The sequence below is a fragment of the Podarcis pityusensis genome (genome assembly GCF_964106645.2).
Source record: "Podarcis pityusensis genome assembly, chromosome: 4".
Classification (NCBI taxonomy): domain Eukaryota; kingdom Metazoa; phylum Chordata; class Lepidosauria; order Squamata; family Lacertidae; genus Podarcis; species Podarcis pityusensis.
In genome coordinates, this window is record NC_138027.1 from 67,017,898 (window position 1) to 67,037,181 (window position 19,284).

General features: G+C 42.7%; 1 protein-coding gene across 3 annotated transcripts; it reads left to right on the forward strand.

The window, feature by feature from the left end:
• The first annotated feature begins 3,799 nt into the window (after positions 1–3,799).
• Positions 3,800–18,986, forward strand: CLTRN (collectrin, amino acid transport regulator). 3 transcript variants are annotated; one of them, XM_081002563.1, is made up of 8 exons: positions 3,800–3,908; positions 6,664–6,903; positions 7,285–7,368; positions 8,253–8,311; positions 11,531–11,616; positions 14,117–14,230; positions 15,644–15,838; positions 18,443–18,986. In XM_081002563.1, exons 3-8 carry the CDS (start codon positions 7,302–7,304, stop codon positions 18,600–18,602), a joined length of 681 nt encoding a protein of 226 aa, XP_080858689.1. In that variant the 5' UTR covers positions 3,800–3,908; positions 6,664–6,903; positions 7,285–7,301; the 3' UTR covers positions 18,603–18,986. The 3 variants fall into 3 exon arrangements, with proteins under 3 accessions (XP_080858689.1, XP_080858690.1, XP_080858688.1); XM_081002564.1 differs by lacking the exon at positions 3,800–3,908 and having other exon boundaries at positions 5,644–6,903; positions 7,108–7,368; XM_081002562.1 differs by lacking the exon at positions 3,800–3,908 and having other exon boundaries at positions 5,644–6,903.
• Positions 18,987–19,284: the final 298 nt, after the last annotated feature.

Consider the following 19,284-nt stretch of genomic DNA (forward strand, 5'->3'; position numbering starts at 1 on the left):
AGCTAAGAAACGTAGAAAGCGTCGGATTCTACAGCGCCTCCTGTACAGTCGCTTCCTGCTGCTCTGGGGTTGGAACGGGCTTCCTGCACTCACTTCCAGTGCACAATGCAGAAGCGGGGTTTGAATTAGAGAGGCAAGGCATAGGGAAGTAGACTATCTCTTAAGTTTCTTGCTTGCAAACGCCTTTTTCTTTTTTACACTCTTCTCCCCGGGGTGGAACTAGAATTGTCTATATAGAAACCAGTGGGGGAAATCCAAAACTTGAAGGCTGCAGACAGAAGCAAAGACAGGAGCCCTTAGTCCTACTCAGAATATCTCCTGTTGAGATAAAGAATCTAAGGTCGTGTCCTCTAATTTAAGGTGTAGTCTTGAGTAGTTGAATGCAGCCATGGGTGTAGCTGCCCCTCCCCATCAATAAAAATCAATAAACATATGAGGTCCTGTCCCCCTAACAAAAGCCTGCCCCCTAACAAAAAACCTGGCGACACCCATGAATGCTGCCCTTTCAAGTCGCCCGTCCGTGTGCATGGAAGCCTTTTGCATGCAGTTAAATGCAGGATTTCAGATTCATAGCTGTCAACCTTCCCTTTTATTTTGCGGGAAATTCCCTTATTCCAGCGCCGTTTCCCACTGCTATCCCCGGATTGTTAGATATCCCAGATATCCCGTAGACTGTCCCCGGGACAGTTGAGGCTGCTGATCCCTTATTTTCAAATCTGAAAGTTGACAGCTATGTTCAGATTGGAGGTGGGGAAGTTGAATAAATTGCCTTTTGCTGCAACCTGTGGGCTGTTTTGTATGCAGGGATTTGGGCTGAAAATCCATACCAACCATACCTCTGACCTGCAGTGTTGATTGCGCTATGTTGTTGCCTCCTGTTCAAAGACACACTCTTGTCAGTGGTTATCTCCCCAGTTACAACAGGGCTATGGTAGCAGTAGACAACACTACAGGGTTGTTGAATGCTATTTTCTCAACCTGACCTCCCAAACCTGCATTGTGGGGATATAAACAATGGGCAACGTTACAAGGTTGTTTTATCCTACTCTTTCAGCCTTAAATCCCCACAGTGCCATGAAACTCACTGCATGATCTTGGATGAATCACTATGTCTCAGCCGAACCTACTTCACATGTTGGGTGGGAGAACCAAGCATACTGCCTTGAGCTCATAGGAGGAAGGGTAGAATTAAAATGGGAGTAAATAAAGAATAAATAACTAACCCCCAACATGCAAAAGAGGTATAATCCGAAAGAACTGTGTTACAGGGTTGTTCTAAACCACTTCCAACTGGCAATATTAATTTATTTATGGTATTTATGAATCCAAAGGAGCTCAGGGTCATATACAAGAAGCAGTAAGGCAAAATACATTGAAAATGAATAAAAACATACACAAGCTAAAAATAAAATAATTCTAACTCCATTTGTCTTCAATTCAATATGACTTCTGAGTAGACTTTGTTAGGACTGCTAATCATCAGTCATCAAAACACTAACTCCTACTAAGGATTAAACATCTCATTGTCAAAGTAAATGTCTAGATAAATAAAAAATCTAGGGTAAGATCATTCCAAAGCTGTGTTTCCACCACAGAGAAGGCCTTTCTGTACCCTCTCACCATGAATCCTGGCAGGCATCTGAAGCAGAGTTCTCTGCCTCTGCATCACCACTCTGCCTCTCTCATCACCCCAGTTTTAAGGAGGAGGCAGTCCTGCAGATATTTGGACCTTGAGTCTTTTAGGGCTCTACAAACAGTTGCCAACACCTTGAAACCCAGTAGTACAGAGGCAGCCAATGCAGAACTTTTAGGGTCAGAGATACCAGGTCATATATCACTGCCCTACTTAATAACTTGGCAGACACATTCTGCACTAGTTGTAGTTTCCAGTTGTTTTCGAGTGCAGCCCCACGTAGGCAGACTGTAATAATCCGAATGAGTTCATCAGAACCCAGGTAACTGATAGCAAGTTGTCTTGTTCTTTGAAGGGCCATAGCTGGGAAGAGATGCTCTTTGCTACCACAATCACCAGAACCTCCAACAACAACAGTGAACCAAGGAGAAACCCCACGCTATGTAGCTGCTCCTTCAGCGGGGGTGCTACACATACCAAATCTGGCTGTCTTTCTGTTTCCTGGACAGTATGTGTCCCTAGTACCTTCAGCTTATCAGGGTTCAGTCATAGTTTATTGGCCCTTGTTCAGTCTGTCACTGCCCACAGTACATCTACTGCCTCTCCTGATTCAGATGGCAAGAAAACTGGCAGTGCTTCCCCTCATAACCCTGGCTATCTGTGCCTAGCAGTTTCATAGCATGGGAGACAAGATAGAATCACAATCAAGGATCATATATCTCTTTTCACATTTGAAATTGGCTGCAACTGTCTTGTCTTTTCAGTTTACTAGGAAGGGTCAAGCAATTACCAGACAAGTCTTCCAAAATCTTCCAGGACAGTAATATATTTACATACTTGGCCAAGGGAAGTTAATTTTTAGTGCAAAACAGTAGTGATTAACTCCCCCAGAATTTGACACAGTTGGAGGTCTGTGCATAGCTATTAATTAACTTCTATGAACGTCTAGTAAAATTTTGACTGTCCTGGGCATTTAAAGGGAACTAAAGAAAGAAGAGTTTTTGCCACGTTGTCCTTATTTCTCCTTTTGGGTCCCTTACAGCTAAATAAAGATGAAGAGAATAAAGAGGCATGAGGTCATTTAAAGAGAAAAACTAACCAACTTGGCATAAGCCAGCAAGGGAGAACCTGTGCCCCCCCCCCCAATGTTGCTGGCTTCCAGCTGCTGTCATCTCCATCCATTGTCCATGCTCACTGGGACTGATGGGGACTGAAGTGTGACAATATTTGGCAGACCACAGGTTCCCTATCTCTGGCATAAGTGGTGCAGCAGCTGTTTCGGCTCAGTTTGGGTGTTCCGGCAGCAGCACCAGATTGAATCCTGCTGGTGTGCCTGAACTGCCCTGGCCTTCTTGCTGTCTCCCCGCCTCACCATCCCAGTATATGTCAGAGATGCTTCTCCCAGGAGGTCGGGTCTGTGGCCCCTCAGATTTGCACAAAACCAGAAAAGTGCACTATTAGTTTGCTTGTGTAGGTTTCTGGTTTTGTGCAAATCTGAGGTATCAATAGGAGGGAAATGCTCAGTTCAGCGGTGCTAGGAATAGTTAGCAGCACAGCTGGAGATGAAAAGCAATTGTGTTTTCTCAGTGCACGCTTTTCAGATTAACTTGCTGTGCTGTGCAGTACTGTATAATGCAGTATCTGGTGTAGGAATTCTTAATGTGGTTTGCTAGTGCAGTTTTCTGCCTTGTTCAGAAAGGGATCAGAGGGGGGAAATGTAGTTCAGGAGCCACAGGAAACAGTTATAAGCGCAGCCAGGAAAGAAATGAAAGCATTGAGGAAGTAGGAGGCATGGAAACAGAATGTCTGACAACTGATCTACCCACCCAAAACTACTGAAACAAATGTTCTGTTATCGCAGTTTCCCCAATCAGATTATCTCCATATCTGGTAAACCTGATTTTGCTTGGGGAAAGCATCAAGATTGTTGTTGTTTGAGGGTAATGTCATGTGAACTACGCAAACAGCTGCAAACACAGTGTGGATGAGCCCCTGCTAGGTGTAAATAAACTGTGATCATTTACTTTGCAGTAGCCTGTCCTGCACTGACATCCGAAGCAGGCCGCATGAGTAACTACAACACTTGTTGCTGTTTTGGGTTTTAAAGCATAAGAATATTAAACAGAATGTTTCATCTCCTACCAAATCTCATTATATTTATTAGAGAGCAGCTGCGACTCAGATGCAATCAACAACATTTACTACCTGGTTAAGAAGCTGTAAGGAGTGAGTGAAAAGGAAATTGCACCGCCTATACAATTTATCATGGAAGCTGGTGGGTATAAAGATGGATTAAAAACAACTCAACTTTTTTAGAGTGGAGTTCCGGAACAAAGCTTTTCTTCAGTTATAAGCTGTGAAGCCCGGAAACCCAAAGTTCAGCTAATCCTGAGATTAGCTGCTAGCCGCAACATGTTTACTTTGGTGATGGGAGAGGGGGGGAGAAGTCAACAACTACAAATCTCGGAAAACTATTGACATTGTTTTTACCAGTGTTGGATGAGCACTCCACCCTTCTTAATACTGTGAAACTGATCAAGTTGTGTGTGTGTGTGTGTGTGTGTGTGTGTGTGTGTGTGTTTTAAGAGCATTGTTAAATTGCCATTTTGCCTGGCATCATCTCCAGAAGCCCCTAATTTCACATAACTAGTGTCTGGTGACCTTAGGGCAAATGGTTAGGAGAAACTCATTCTAATGCTCCTTCACACATCTAGCTGATTATTCTGCACAGAAGGAAGTGGTGAGTAAATCTATTCACCTCCTGTGCTGAATCATGATCTGGGGCCAAGTACATTGCTCCCTGTTTGATTACTGGATGACTTACAAGTGAATGTGGCCACCATTGAAGAGTACAGAGATGTGAGTTGTCTGCAGTGTTTGATCTGCAGCGGCTATTTCACACGTGCAATTCATCCCTTGATGTTGGAGTCACTGAGTGATGAGCACGTACGTGAGGCTTCAGCTCCAAAACCAAAACATTAAACTACTGCTTATATCGCGCTGTAGAATGTACATTTACATACCCTCCAACATTTCTCCAATGAAAATAGGGACGTCCTATTCCATGATGATGATTTTATTTATATCCCACCCATCTGACTGGGTTGCCACCCTGCACTCAGCTCTCACCTGTAGATCCCAGAAGCTGTCAGCATGGGGCAGCAGCCACACCCCAGGAACGGCTTTGACTGGCTGCCTAAACCAGGTGAGGGTAGCTGGTGGGTCTCAAACCCTCAGTGAGTAAGGGTCTTCCCCTGCATGGGAAGACAGGTTCTAGCAGATTGAGCGGATGTGGCCAATAGTGGCTCCAATGGTCAAGAAGGTAGTTTCTGCATTATAGAAGGAAGTGAGGGGCAGATGAGGCTCATCAGTGTGGGAAGGTAGCCCATTTAGAAGAAGGAAAACTCTGATCCTAAACCTCCACTGTCTTGTGGGATATCTTCGGAAAAAGAAAAAGCTAAGGAGTAAACCCTACACAATTCCAGAATAGATCCCTAATATGGTTGGAATGCACCTCCTTCCAGCAACTCCTGCAGGCAAGTTGGTGCCAAACAGATTGCTCTAATTTCCTTTACACCACATCATTGAGGTTGAGAGTTGGGTCTTGTTGTCTGGGCAGCCCAGGACCTCCATTCACACTGTCCAGGCTTGTGCCAAGGGAGGTCACTTCAGTGCTGCAAACACAGCCGTTTGACTCTCAATACAGATAGATGCCAACAGTACACGAAGGAGGAAGGGGAGAGTGACAAGAATGGTTAAAAAAATTCCAGCAATATTGTTCCAGAGATAGTTTCACCATGCAAAACAAAAGCAAGTAAACTTGAGCCTCAGCTGAGGTTATTTTGGTATATATGCTACAAGCGTTGGCGTAAACAACAAATGCTCCAAGCTTTCAAAGAGTAGAATTCCAAGTATATGTTAATTAGTCTGTAATTGCTACCCAAGATGATGCTAGGCACACACAATTTTGCATTACAGAGAAGTCCCAGTGATTTCCTTGGAACTTGGTGTTTTTCCCCCATACAACTACACATAAGGCTAGCTAGACAGAGCCAAAGAACTCATACACACATGAGTTTCAAGCACTTTCCAGAATTAATACATAAATTATTGTTTGTATTATTTGTTTGTTTGTTTGTTTAATTTGTATACCATCCTTCCTCCAAGGATCACACGGCAGGTTACAGTTTATAAAAATACCAACGTACATAACATAAGAACAAACAAAGCAATAACACCCTCCACACACACAGTTTACACGGCCATAGATTGTTTAATTTGCCAAATGCCTGAGAGAAGAAGAATGTTTTTGCCTGGCACCTAAAGATAGGTAACGAAGGCACCAGGCGAGTCTACCTGGGGAGAGCATTCCACAAATGGGGAGCCACTTCAGAAAAGGCCTGTTGTCATCTTGACACCCTCCGGACCTCTCGCGGAGGAGGCACACAAAGAAGGGCCTCAGATGACGATCACAGGGTCTGAGTCTGTTTGCGTAGGGAGAGGTGGTCCTTGAGATACTGCGGTCACATGGTGTAATTGAAAGTCACTCCTTTGAAAGTCATTAAGTCTTAGGGCCCTCCAGCCAGCTGGTTGTGTGTGTCCTGTTGGTGATTGTGTGTATCTGACTGAGTACAGTAGCCACAGGTTCAAATGGAGCTGGCAGACAGCATCTTTTCCCTTGATATGTCCTCACATAAAAATGACTGTTCAGGTAGCCTTTACTGTAATGCACAGCTTGGGACTGAGATCATCAATATTCTAAAGCAGACATACTTTCTGCTTCTTCTGAAGCAGCAGATGACATCCAGCAGGCAAAAAGAACATGTTGCCCTCCAAAAGCTGATGGACTCCAGCTTCCATTAATCCCTCCCAGACAGCGTGACTAGTGACCAGGGATGGTAAGAATTTCAGTTCACAGCATCTTGAGGCCACAGGTTCACCACCTGTGCTCCTACAGACTGCTGAATTGTCAAGTTTTACAATGCAAAACGGATTGTTTTTCTCTCCCTCTCATATCCCGTGGTCTCCAGGAGGTCCTGTTATGTCACCGCAGTGGAATGCTGAAGAATGCCAACAACAATCCAAAACCCTTTGAAAAATATTTACAACTAACAAACATAAAATCAGGGCGAAAGTTTTGTATGGCCATTTAGCTGGGGACAAGATGAGAGGTCGAAGAGTACAGTTCTCTAGACAAGTGTGTTGCTTCCCGGTTGTTTCGTTTACTTCCATCCAAGGCTATTTGTCTACGTGACATATTCTTTTGGCAGGTAACTTCCTTCACAATTTATGTTCGTGTGTGGCAGTATAGTACAAATTCACTAAAACAGATTAAAAAACCCAGCATTTAAATAAGGTGGTGTGTGTGTGTGTGGTGTTTATGACTGAGAGGACAAAATGTTCAGCTGTTGGATATTTATTATATGAAATGTTATGAGAAAGAAAATAAAATACTTCTTACCTGCTTTATTCAGGTGCACCTAAAGAGATAAAAGGATGAAAACGGATGCTTCCCCAACTGTTTTTGCTAAGATAAAGGGGGTTAATTATTAAACTTTCTACTTCATCATTTCCTAGTTCTGCTGATGCTTTAATCCTGGGTCATTTGAAGTTTAAGACTGCATTACAGTCTTTTTTGTTTTTCCCTGAAGTTTCCAAGTCTGGAAGGATGTTAGGGGGATTGCTGCTTGCATCTGCCTGGGTTGCTGTTGCATATCCTGAGTTTTGCAAACCAGGTAAGATTCCATTTTATGTCTTAACCTTCAGTCGCTGTCGTTTTGACGATCTGGCACATTGAAAACCCAGGGCTGTAGTTCTATGTATACTTCGAAGTAAGCCTTAGAAGTGGGACTGATTTCTGAAGAACCATTTCTGAATACGAAATGATACTGGGTTGTCTTGCAATCGGGAGTGCCTTTATTAGGGTTAAAATAACTCTGAGAATCCTGATGGGGCAATTCACAGAACCTTTCCAATAATATCCTCTTTGTCACCAATCGTTCAACACTGGTTGGCAGGTCTCTGAAAAATAATGACAAATCTGTATAAGTGGTCCATGATTTCTCCACAATTTGTTGGTGTGTGGGTGGCATTCAAATGTACAGATTTTCCTCTTTTACGTCTGAATCCTAAGCAAAGTTATCTGGAAATCCCTGCCGCCGCCCCCCCGACATCAGTAGAACGTTCCAAGTACAGTAATTGTATTTGGGGGGGGGGTCTCTATTTCCTGAAATACATTCAGAACATATTTATTTGAAATATCTCTGAACTGCCCTTCATCACATTGCGATATAAGGATGGGGTATTTTCATAGCTGTCAACTTTTCCCTTTTCTTGCGAGGAATCCTATTCGGAATAAGGGAATTTCCCTTTAAAAAAGGGAAAAGTTGACAGCTATGGGTATTTTTGCTCAACATAACAGGGATAATAATATAAATTAACACCAACCTATAGAACTACAACATAAAAATACAAGGAGGAGATAAAATCAGAATATGAGCAATAATGATAATAATAATGCTCTAATGCACTGAAGAACACAAATGAATAACAAAGCTTCATTGACTAATTTATACGTGCATGAACGTACATTTTACTTTATCCCTTTCCTTTGTAACAGATGCAGAGAATGCTTTCAAAGTGAGGATTAGTATCAAAAGAGCTCTAGGAGATAATGCAGTAAGTGAAATATTTACATCCACTTTTTCTGGTGAAAGTTTTACAAGAGGCCAATTAGTGTTAACTGTGTCGTAAAAGAGATATAAGCTTGCCTATGAAAGTTATGAAATTATCCATCCAGTAAATTTTCTGACAAATTGGTTTTTTTCCTTCTTTGAGATCTGAGCAACACTGCTTGAGGAGATACAATGCTTTTCATCCATTTTAAAAACAAACACACTTTCCACAGCAGACTTCCAGACTGTCATTCTTTTCTAAACTATTTCAAGTACTTACGCTTAGTATGAAACACACAGTTTATGAGGCTGTCAAACCCTACTTGAATCTTTATTTTGGTTGTCAGCTGCATCAGTCGAGACTACTGAAGGATTAAATGAATGTTATCAAATACTGTGGTCATGTAACTCTCTCTGTTGGAGTAAGTGTATTTTGTGTCAGCTTCTAGCTGCTTCAGACATCTCTTCTACAGAAGGAAACAACGGCTTTTGTTCAGTTGCATGTATACCATATGGTGTCACTTGAAAGGATAACCAGCTGTCTTCTGTAGGAGAAACCTGTATATGAAGCCTCACCAGGGCCTGCCCCTCTACAAGCCCCAATGCTTCTGAATCTACCAAGGCAGCTCTGTCAGCTATACCAGTTGTTTTTATTAACATTAACAACATTAACATTTATATACTGCCCTTCATCCAAAGATCTCAGGGAGGTTCACAAGATAAAAATACATAATAAGAATAAGAATGATTTATGATTTATACCCCGCCCATCTGGCTGGGTTTCCGCAGCCACTCTGGGCAGCTCCCAACAGAACACCAATAACAATAATAAAAAAGCAGCAACATCAAACATTTAAAACTTCCCTAAACAGGGCTGCCTTCAGATGTCTTCTAAAAGTCAGATACAGTGGACACTTGGGTTGCGAACATGATCCGTGCGGGATTCACATTCGCAACCCGCAGCGTTCACAACCTGCGTGTGCGCATGCGCGGGTTGCGATTCGGCGCTTCTGTGCATGCGCAAAGAGCAATTTAGCGCTTCTGCGCATGCACGACTGCTGAAACCCGGAAGTAACCCGTTCCGGTACTTCCAGGTTTTGGTGGTCCGCAACCCGAAAAAACGCAACCTGAAGTGTCTGTAACCCGAGGTATGACTGTAGTTGTTTATTTCCTTGAAATAATTCCTTGAAATTTCCCAGTTCCACAGGGTAAGCGCCACTACCAAGAAGGCCTTGTAGCTTCACTTCTTGCAGGGAGGAAAGCACCAGAAGGCCCTTGGTGCTGGATCTCAGAATAAAAGTACAAATAAACAGAACAAGAACAAAACTATAACCCCCCCCCCACGAACACATGTAAAAGGTTGTAGAATAATAGTTTATATGAGGAGAGGTGCTCCTTGAGGTATTGTGGTCCTTAGTCATTTAAGGCTTAATAGGTCAAAACCAGCACTTTGAATTGGGCCCAGAAACTAATTGGCAACCAGGATGAGTGTAATAGGTTCAAAGCATTTTCCCTCGGTGAGCAACCTGGCTGCTGAATTCTGCTCCAGCTGAAGTTTCCGATCTGTCTTCAGAGGCAGCCCTATGTATAATGCATTGCAGTAATCCAGCCTAGAGGTTATCAGAGCATAGACTGCCAAAGTTAGGCATGCCAAAGCTGATGGAAGGCACAGCAAAGGACCCAGAAATACCCCCAAGCGATGTACCTGCTCCTTCAAAGGGAGTGTAACCCCAGCAATAGCAGGCAACTTCCCATCCATCCAGTCTAGGGAACCACCCACTAACAGTGCCTCGGTCTTATTAGATTGAGTTTGTTTGGCTGTCATCCAGTCCATTGCTGGGGCAAGGCAATGGTCCATCACATCCACTGCCTCACCTGCAGATGTAAAGGAGAAGTAGAGCTGTGTGCCATCAGCATACCCCCCAACTCTGGATGGCCCCACTCAGCAGTTTCATGTAGATGTTAAACAGCATGGGGGATAAAATTGAGCCCTGAGGAACTCCACACTGAAGGCTCCATGGGGCTTAAGAACACTCCCCAAGCATCACCCTTTGGAAATGACCATCCAAATAGGACCAGAACTACTGCAAAGTAGTGCCACCCATCCCTAACTTAGACAGCTGCTCCAGAAGAATACCATGGTTGATGGCATTGAAAGCCACTAAGACAGGGTGGTCCAAATTTTCATACCAAGTGGGTTGCAAGAGTGCTGCCTTGTCATGTGGGGGCAGGGAGTGAGGTCAAAATTTGATGCCCCCCCACCTAGATTTAAATACCTAGAACAGTGATATAATCATTGTGAAATATTTTATTTGTGTTATATTGTATTTAAGGATGAGAAATTCATTAAAATACCAATTCACTAGATGTGCAACCCTTTTGTATGTCTAGTGAATCAGCATTCATAGCTATGGGTACATTCGTCTACTGCACCTAACCTACTTTACTGGAACACAAAAGGAATATTTTGAAATTCTAGGAAATTACAAATCATTCTTCCTAACTAAAGAGACAAGGAAGAGAATTTTTAACCGGGATAAAAAATTACATTGGATATAAAGATACATTAAGTTCAAACTGCATTTAATTACAAATGAACTAATCTGAATTATTGCACAATTAAATGTGGATGCTTTGATGATTTCTAGGTAACATGTTCAAACATAAATCATTTTTGCATTCACTGTTTTGCTCTTTGTTGTTCTTTTCATAGTAGAGATTGGCAACTGGTGATATCCTGGCCAAATCCAGACCCTTAACAGTTGTTGTCTGCTCCCTCTCCCTGCAGCCGTGGCCCAGTTTCCATATTAGAAGAATAGAATAGAATATGTAGCTGTGATCACGGGATTCAGGATCAAACTACATGTTCCACCTCTGCTGCATGTCTTCAAACCAAGCCTGACTGCTTATTCTTCTTTGCTAAGGACTTTGTAGGCCAAAAGGGCACTTGGAATTGTGCCTGGAACATAACCATCAGCTCTTTAAACAGTTCTCATGTACAAGTGACAGGCAACTGCTGGCTAAAGTTTCCAGATTTTATCTTTGTAATAAGAGCAGCTTTTGATAGGAAGGCCAGATACAAACTTAACTAATTTAATAAATACACAGCACGTTGTAGTTACCTAGTCTGAGTTCCTCATGAGCATGTTAGCTGAAAAGCAATAAAATCTTCTCCCTCTGCCTCACTATCCATAACAGTGTGTGTGTGTGTGTGTTTTTACAGTATACTTGGGATGCTAATGAAGAATACCTATTTAAAGCAATGGTGGCTTTTGCCATGAGAAGATATTTCAGCCAAGAAACCACCCAGTGAGTATGCCTAATTTTCCTGTCAGTCAGCCTTCCCCAACCTGGTGCCCTTGAGATGCTTTGGATTAAAACTCCCAACAGGCCCAGCCAGATGCAGTTCAGAGCACCCACACTCCAGAATGATGCAGAGCACAAGACTTGAAACACAGAGCACTTGCTAAAGTAATCTGGGATAAAGCCCAAGGCCCTGCTGTTCCAAAAAAGGAGCCAGCAATCCCAAGTGGTCCAGTCAACTAAACATTCAGTTGAACATGCCTAAAGTAACTGTTGGATCCCAGCCCAGAAGGGGAAAGCTTGTTTCCTGGAAATTGGAAGAAGAATAGCAGCAGCTCCTTTTGTATTATCTCTTTGTCATCACTATCTAGCTTGAAGGAGGCTCTCCGGCATCAGATATTCTGAACAGGTTTACATTTGTTTATAAGCATATTTGCTTTTTGCTGGAGCAAGCCGAAACAGTCCCAATGTAAATGCAAATTTTGCACATCCATATCAAGAAATAATAACATTTTGACAAACAGCTTTTCCCCCAGCGGTGATTTAACCATACTTTGTGTCTTACTTAACAGACCTGTCAAATTATTTGTGCAATTCCTAAAGGACAACACACTAGGCGTTGATCATTCTATGTTAAAACTTACTGACTGTAGCCTTTGTGAGGGGTTTGTTACTTCAGTTTCCGTAATCTGTGACTTGTTTAAAATGCTGAACAGATGCTTAGTGTGTCGGGGAAGTTAAACTTTAGAACAGCCAATAAGTAAGAACACTTACTTTCATTCAGATGAGTTATGTTAAATCCTTGAGTGCAACTGGGTTGAGTCCAGACCAGTACCAGAACTACAGAATTTTCCATACGGGACAAAAGTCTGCCCTGTTGCCCCCTCTCACTGCAGGTTTGTGTCCCCCTGCTAACATGAGAAGGAAGCCTTCATTCTCTTCCTCCATAGAGGTTGGAGTCGGCACCCACCAATGTCGGGTGGCTGAAGACATTTTGCTGCCTGAAGCAAAGGACAAGATGGCACCTTCTCCCAAGAAGCCAATTTGACTGGTAGTTGAATCTTACTCTAATACTGGTGAAAGGACAGTATCTTCCACTGCACTTGAGGGTATCAGGCTAGTATGGGGAGGACAGGGCAAGTCACATGGCATTTGCAGTTCTGTCCCCTCCCTGCACCTCAGCATCTGCCGCCTGAGGCAGCTACTTCACTCTGCCTCATTGTCAGGCTGCTCCTGTTTCTTCTCTTTGTCAGCCTCCCACCGCTGCCACCACCAAGAAAGGTCTTTCACCCCTACATTGTGTGTGTGTGTGTGTGAGAGAGAGAGAGAGAGAGAGAAACCACCTCCAGTTGTGATTTTAATTCGTTTTAAGTTGTTTTAATGCTGTATTTTATAGTATACCAATAAGTAGTAGCGGTGGTGGTGGTAAATATGCCTTAATTTTTGTATGTATCATGATGGATGACTCCACACTAATTCCATTGATAAAACTAGCAGCAGATGCAACTGAAATACCATAACATGTTATTAAATCTGTAACTTAACATGTAATATATAAAATAAAACATCAGTAATAAGTAACAGAAATAGTATTACACTGCTGTTAAGCAGCCAGAAGATGTCACCATTGAACAGAGGTAAAATCCTGTGCCATTTTTTACCTCAGGATACTTTTTTTTTTTTTTTTTTAAAAAGAGCCATGTTGCGGATGGATCAAGGTCAGAAGGGCCACCAACATTGGCTGTACACACTGATCATCTCCTGCACTAGCCAAGAAGTGGGTTGGACTTTTTAAAGCCCCTTCTTTCCAGAGTGAGCAGCAGAGATGGTGGCAGAACCTCAGCTGCTGGCTTCCATTTTCCAGCTTTGACCACAGGGATGGGCAAAAGCAACGAAAGTGCTTTTATTGCTAGAAAAGAAAAGAAGTATGGGATCAGCTATCATGAGAGACAGATATTGAGCCTTCAGGCCACCAGCTGCCTATTCCATTTGCTTACAGACTTGGACTAATTTCTGTGAGGCAATGAAGTGCATACCAGAAATGCAGGTTTGCTCAGATAAAGTGCTTTGACACTCTAACACAAGCATTTTTGTAATGGGCTTTTTGCAGTTAGGAAAGTAGTGGGGAAATGCTCTGAAAAGTGTGGGGTGAATACTTTTAATAGGAAGATGTATAAATACCCCACAAGAAAACTGGGTTGAATGCTCGATAAACAGGCCTAAGTTGTAAGGAAGAACGATGGGACAGCAACCTAAAAGATTTGGCTCACTGGGCAATCATTGCCTTCCAGAGTCCACTGTGCGACTGGTCTTCTCTCAATGCTCCATATCCTGTTTTCCATACCACATCGTGAAATGCGGACGTAATAATAAAGAAGAGTGCCTCCTTAATGAAGGGGCTTGATTTCCAGATAATCTTGAACCTGCCCCCTGTCTTTTGACTACTTAGGACTTGGTTGTCATTATAATCCATTTCTTCTTCTTCTTTGTCCTAAACTATTCACAGAATTTCCAACGTATTGCTCTGCAACATAACAGATCGGGTATCATTTTGGTTTGTTGTCACAGATTCATCCACAAACGCAACGATTCCTAGGAGTGATGTGGAAGCTGCCATAAGGTACTGCATCAGCCATTTATATCTTCTCACAATGTTGTTCTAACCAAACATATTGTCTGTTAGTAAGCATTTGCATTGCATTGCTGGTCAGAATTGCTTAGAGTTGCATTTATAGCTCTCCAGTAATTCAATCTTGTAGGCTAGATTCCAAGAGAGTGGCGTGTTCAAATCTACACAGTGGGCTTCATACTAGAACAGGGTTTTAAACCTGTGTTCTCTAACTCCATGCCCGAGACTTATTTTTTCACATAAATTTCCTGTTATCAATGCTTTTAATCACTTTGAGCTATATATACAGTATATCCCTTTCATTTGTATCATTGTAAGAATTGCTTTCTGCTTTTATAAAGCACAGTGGAAATGTACTTTTCTCTCATTTCCTCGTTTTTTTAAATAATCACATTTAAACTGGGAAGTGAGGAGCTTATTTGAGGGGAGAAGAATAGCCCATTTTGGGACCTCCATTATATGTTAGGAATTTGTTAATGATAGTGCCTTTAAATGGGGAATCCAGGAAGGTTTCAGTGGAAAATAGTTGTCATGGGTGTTTTTAACTTGCTGTTGAACTTAGGTTGTTGTTTTTTAATCATGTTATCTTTTAGAAGTGTATTGCCTCTGGTTTGAATAAATGCGAATGTGGCAATGAATGAGACTGCATTCTTCGAGAAAGATTAACTTTTAAGCTTATGAGCAGATTAAACTGTTTTCTACAGAGAAACTCAAAACCAACTTCACTGCAATTGTGTGTGTCTGGGGCGGGGAGGAGATTACTGATTTGTTGGACCATGGTAAGAATAGTGGAATGCACTTTGTTTTGGCTGCTCTTCAAAGCATTTACACTCTGCATAAGCAGATTTACCGTAAGTCTCTTTCTTCATCCGTGGCATGCAGTTCTAGCACCTTGGACTTAAAAATGTTGGTCATCATGATAGGAGATGTTGTTGAAATGTTTGTTATGCTACCATCAGTCCCTATTGCTAAAGGACAGCTAAAAACTAATAAAAATGCTGCCCAGTGCTGAATTCAGGGTGGGGGGGAGAGAGAATAGGGTTTTAATGAAATACACAAGCTCCACGCCCCAATTTTAACCAAGCCATGGTTTCCCAGAACACTGCAAAACCAGTGTGATTTGGTAAGAAAGACAAGGTCCTTATAATTCAAGCACCGCTCCTTTTATACGGCACCACAGCAGCCCAAAGCAGACTGAAGGGCTGAAGTGAAGAGGAGAGGAAGGGGAAATCCCATCCCACCCAGTGGCATAACGTTGGATCTTGCCCAAAACGTTTACTTGTATAACAGTTGTTATAAAATGCATCACTATTTGTGCAGTCGCCAACATTTATAATGTGAAAACAAAACAATTAATGAAAGGGGGAAATGAACAAGATGTTCTACTTCGTATCTCTTTTTAAGGAAGAACAAAAACCGAATCAACAGTGCCTTTTTACTGAATGATGATGCGCTGCAGTTTCTGGAAATCTCGTCCACTTTAGCACCACCAGTTGAAGGCTCTGTGCCGACGTGGCTGGTTGTGTTTGGTGTTGTCCTTTGCATCATTACGGTTGGAATTGCTTACCTTATAATATCCGGAATCCATCAGCGCAAGAGGTGAACGCTGCATGTTTTTATGTTTTTGCGTTGGCTTTTAAGGGAACTGTAGGTTTTGGGAGGGAGCGGTTGCTTAAAATGTCTGTCCATCCCTTCACCGAGACTTCAAGGGACCTAACAGCAATAATTCAGAAACAAAGAGGTCAATTTTTAAAAATTCTAAAACAGAACTTCCAAATTTATGGATTTCCCCAAAAAGTCAACGGAGAACAATACATTCACGAACTAGTCACATCATAAACACGCCAGGAGAAAACAGTTTCATTGAGCACTTAGCACGTGAATACTGTGAGGCAGGGGGTCAGCCAGATCTACTGAGAAGAGTTTGGATTTGATATCCTGCTTTATCACTACCCGAAGGAGTCTCAAAGCGGCTAACATTCTCCTTTCCCTTCCTCCCCCACAACAAACACTCTGTGAGGTGAGTGGGGCTGAGAGACTTCAAAGAAGTGTGACTGGCCCAAGGTCACCCAGCAGCTGCATGTGGAGGAGCGGGGACACGAACCCGGTTCACCAGATTACGAGTCTACTGCTCTTAACCACTACACAACATTGGCTCTCCACACTGAGGCAGTGGGTTCCATAGCCTAGGTACCATAATGGAGAAGAGCTCTCCCATGTACAAACCAGCTATTCCTTTGAAGGTGGTGGGACACAGAATTGGATCACCGATCTGAGCTGGAGAGCAAGATATACGGGAGGAGGCTGGTCAAATTTGTCGGCCAAATTCATAACAAAAAGAGAAAAGTCATATTTAACTACCAGTTTCTATTTGGGGGCAGGGGAGTGCAGCCTTGCTCCTGCTTCTTGATCTCCCTGCAGCTTTCAATACCTGGCCCCTGGCAGCTAAGTTCTAGGGTGCCACAGGGTGTTATTTTCTCCCCAGTGCTATTTCATATCCATATGAAGTTGCTGGGAGATTTGGAGCAAGGTATGAGTACAGTGATTCAAGAGAGGCCATACTGAATCAGTGCCTGGATGCAGTGGTGGGATGGATGAGAGAAAATAAGCCGAGCGTGAATCCTGGCAAGGAGGCGGCAGTGTAGGCGAGTGGTTCCAGTGTCTGATCAATTGGTCCATTGCCTGCCCTGAATGGGGTTGCACCTCCCCTGAAGGAGCAGGTATGCAGTCTGGTAGTGATTCTAGATCCAGCTTTGTCACGGGAGGCCCAGGCAGCCTGCGAGGCTAGAAGCATCTTTTACCAGCAGCAAATGGTATGACAACTTCCTAGACAGGGAGTAGCTCAGGCATTGGTGACTTCAGGGTTGGATTTAAGTCTCTGCTCTCTTATGTGGGGCTTCCCTTGTGCCTGACCCAAAGTCTACAGTTAGTGAAGGATGCTACAGCACAGCTGCTGACAGGTGTGCGACCTTGCCAACATGCAACATCTCTGCACAGAGATCTGCACTGGCTGCCAATCTGTTACCGGGCCAAGTTCAAGGTGTTACAATTTGGAACCAGTTTCCTTGTGGGTCCACCTTACTCCATAGATGCCCACCTGACACCTCACAGAAGACTACAGGGAATGTGAATGTGGCCTCAATGGGTGAATGGCTTTGGGCCATTTGAAGGAGACATGAAAGTGAAGGCAGTCATGTGAACAAGGCCTCTGAAGATGAGGTTGTAGAAGATCCATGTTGCAATCAAGGAAAGCACTTTCCATTTATTTTTAGCAAAGCTCACCACCCAAGGATTTGCAGCAGAACTATATACTTTTATGGCAGTGAGTATTGCTGATATGCAAGTCCTGACTGAGCTTGTTCCCGCATGTATTATGGAGCTGAAGAAATGCTGTGGCTGACCTTTGAGTCTGTTATCTCCCCATAGCAGCTGATGCTTCATCATATATGGCAGGGGCGGGTCATTCCCTGTGAATCAGTGGTCGGCAAGGTCAGAAATCAATCTGGAAATGACCCAAGAAGAGATTGCTAAGCTGTTCCTTCTAGTCAAGATGGAAAAAAACAGGGAAATTTTGGTAGGACAGTCATTGCTTTTATCGCAATTATATCAGAGGTGGGGTCATCTAGAAAATAAGTGGTGTGAAAGGCAGAATAAACAGATGAAAAAACTGGTTGTGACAGAAGCTGTAGGGAAATTTCTAACTGTAAATGAGGTTCATTTTTGTTGACGATGAGAGGTTGATGAATGTGCTAGAATCTCAGTTGTTAAAACAGTATTTGCCAACCTGGTGCCTTCCAGCATGCTGGATTGAGTTGGCGAAGGCTATCTTAAACATAGACAATGTCTTGCTGCTGGATTACACCACACTTACTCAGAGATCTCCTAAGATTGCCTTTAGCCAAGAGCTGCGTCAAATTGCATTGGTAAAGAAAAAGCACAAGGAATATGCTTTTCTCCTGTACAACCCTCACAGGGCAGACTGAAGATCTGCATTTATCAGGGGGTGAGCTTTGCATCTTCTGGGGGTGTGGGAAGAGGGCTTGCTCACACAGCCAGTAACACTCTAGGCTCGCCTGTTATCTGGCTGCACTGCAGCCCAGATGCTACCAATCCACTGTACTAAAATGGGTTTAGGTACGTTGAAATTCTGTTTCCCAAGTCATGCTTCTCGAGGACAATAACTTTCTCCTCTACTCTTTTCAGACGTAATAAGGCACCTGAAGAAACAGAAGGTTTAGACGATAAATGTGAAGCAACCGTAACAATGGAAAATGGAATTCCCTGCGATAGCTTGGATTTAAAAGCTGGCCGTATTAATGGAGTCTATGCAGCAGCAGATGACGAGCGGTTCACACCCTTATGAACCGTCTCGGTTTCTCTCGTGCCCTTCCTTGGGACTCTGCCCTCGTTTTATCTAGCAATTAATGATGATTATCGGAGAACAAGAAGAGAAAAAACTTGTGTACTTTGCCTTGTTTTCATTTGGCAATTCCTTTTATAAGCGTGTTCATACATACACACCCAAATTCAGTTCTCATCGAAAGGTTCATGGAAAGAGCAAATCTGACTCCCAATGCTTAATGTTCTTTGGACCTATCAGAGATTTAAGGACAAAGGCCATTTCACAGCAGGAACAGTATTAGTAGGGACAGATGGATCACTCTGTTCCTGCTCTCTATAACTTTTGCATATTTAATCCATAAGCTTGTTCCATCCTGCATTCAATTAAAAGGAAAAAAACCTCAAATGCCCTCACTTTTTAAAATTTAAATATTTTTGAACATATTTCCACAAAATTATTCTTCCAAAAACACATTTCAAAATGTGTATTTCTGGGATCATAGGACCCCTGTGTAGCATTTAAAAATGCATTTTTGTATGTTTTGAGCCAAAAGCGACATCACAAGATGCAGAGAAGTGTGAAAGCCGAAGAATAACTGCGTAAGGATCTCTATACATTAATGAGGGAGGTTCAGATCACCAAAATCAAATTCTTCAAGCATCCTGACTTGTTACTAGTATTTAAATTTTTAGTTTCCCTTTGC

What these genes read in the sequence shown, in the direction of transcription:
- CLTRN (XM_081002563.1), top strand. Translation starts at nt 7,302, where the DNA reads ATGTTAGGGGGATTGCTGCTTGCATCTGCCTGGGTTGCTGTTGCATAT. An exon ending in TCCTGAGTTTTGCAAACCAG is followed by an intron (nt 7,369 to 8,252) that starts GTAAGATTCCAT and finishes CCTTTGTAACAG; the next exon opens with ATGCAGAGAATGCTTTCAAA. An exon ending in GAGCTCTAGGAGATAATGCA is followed by an intron (nt 8,312 to 11,530) that starts GTAAGTGAAATA and finishes GTGTTTTTACAG; the next exon opens with TATACTTGGGATGCTAATGA.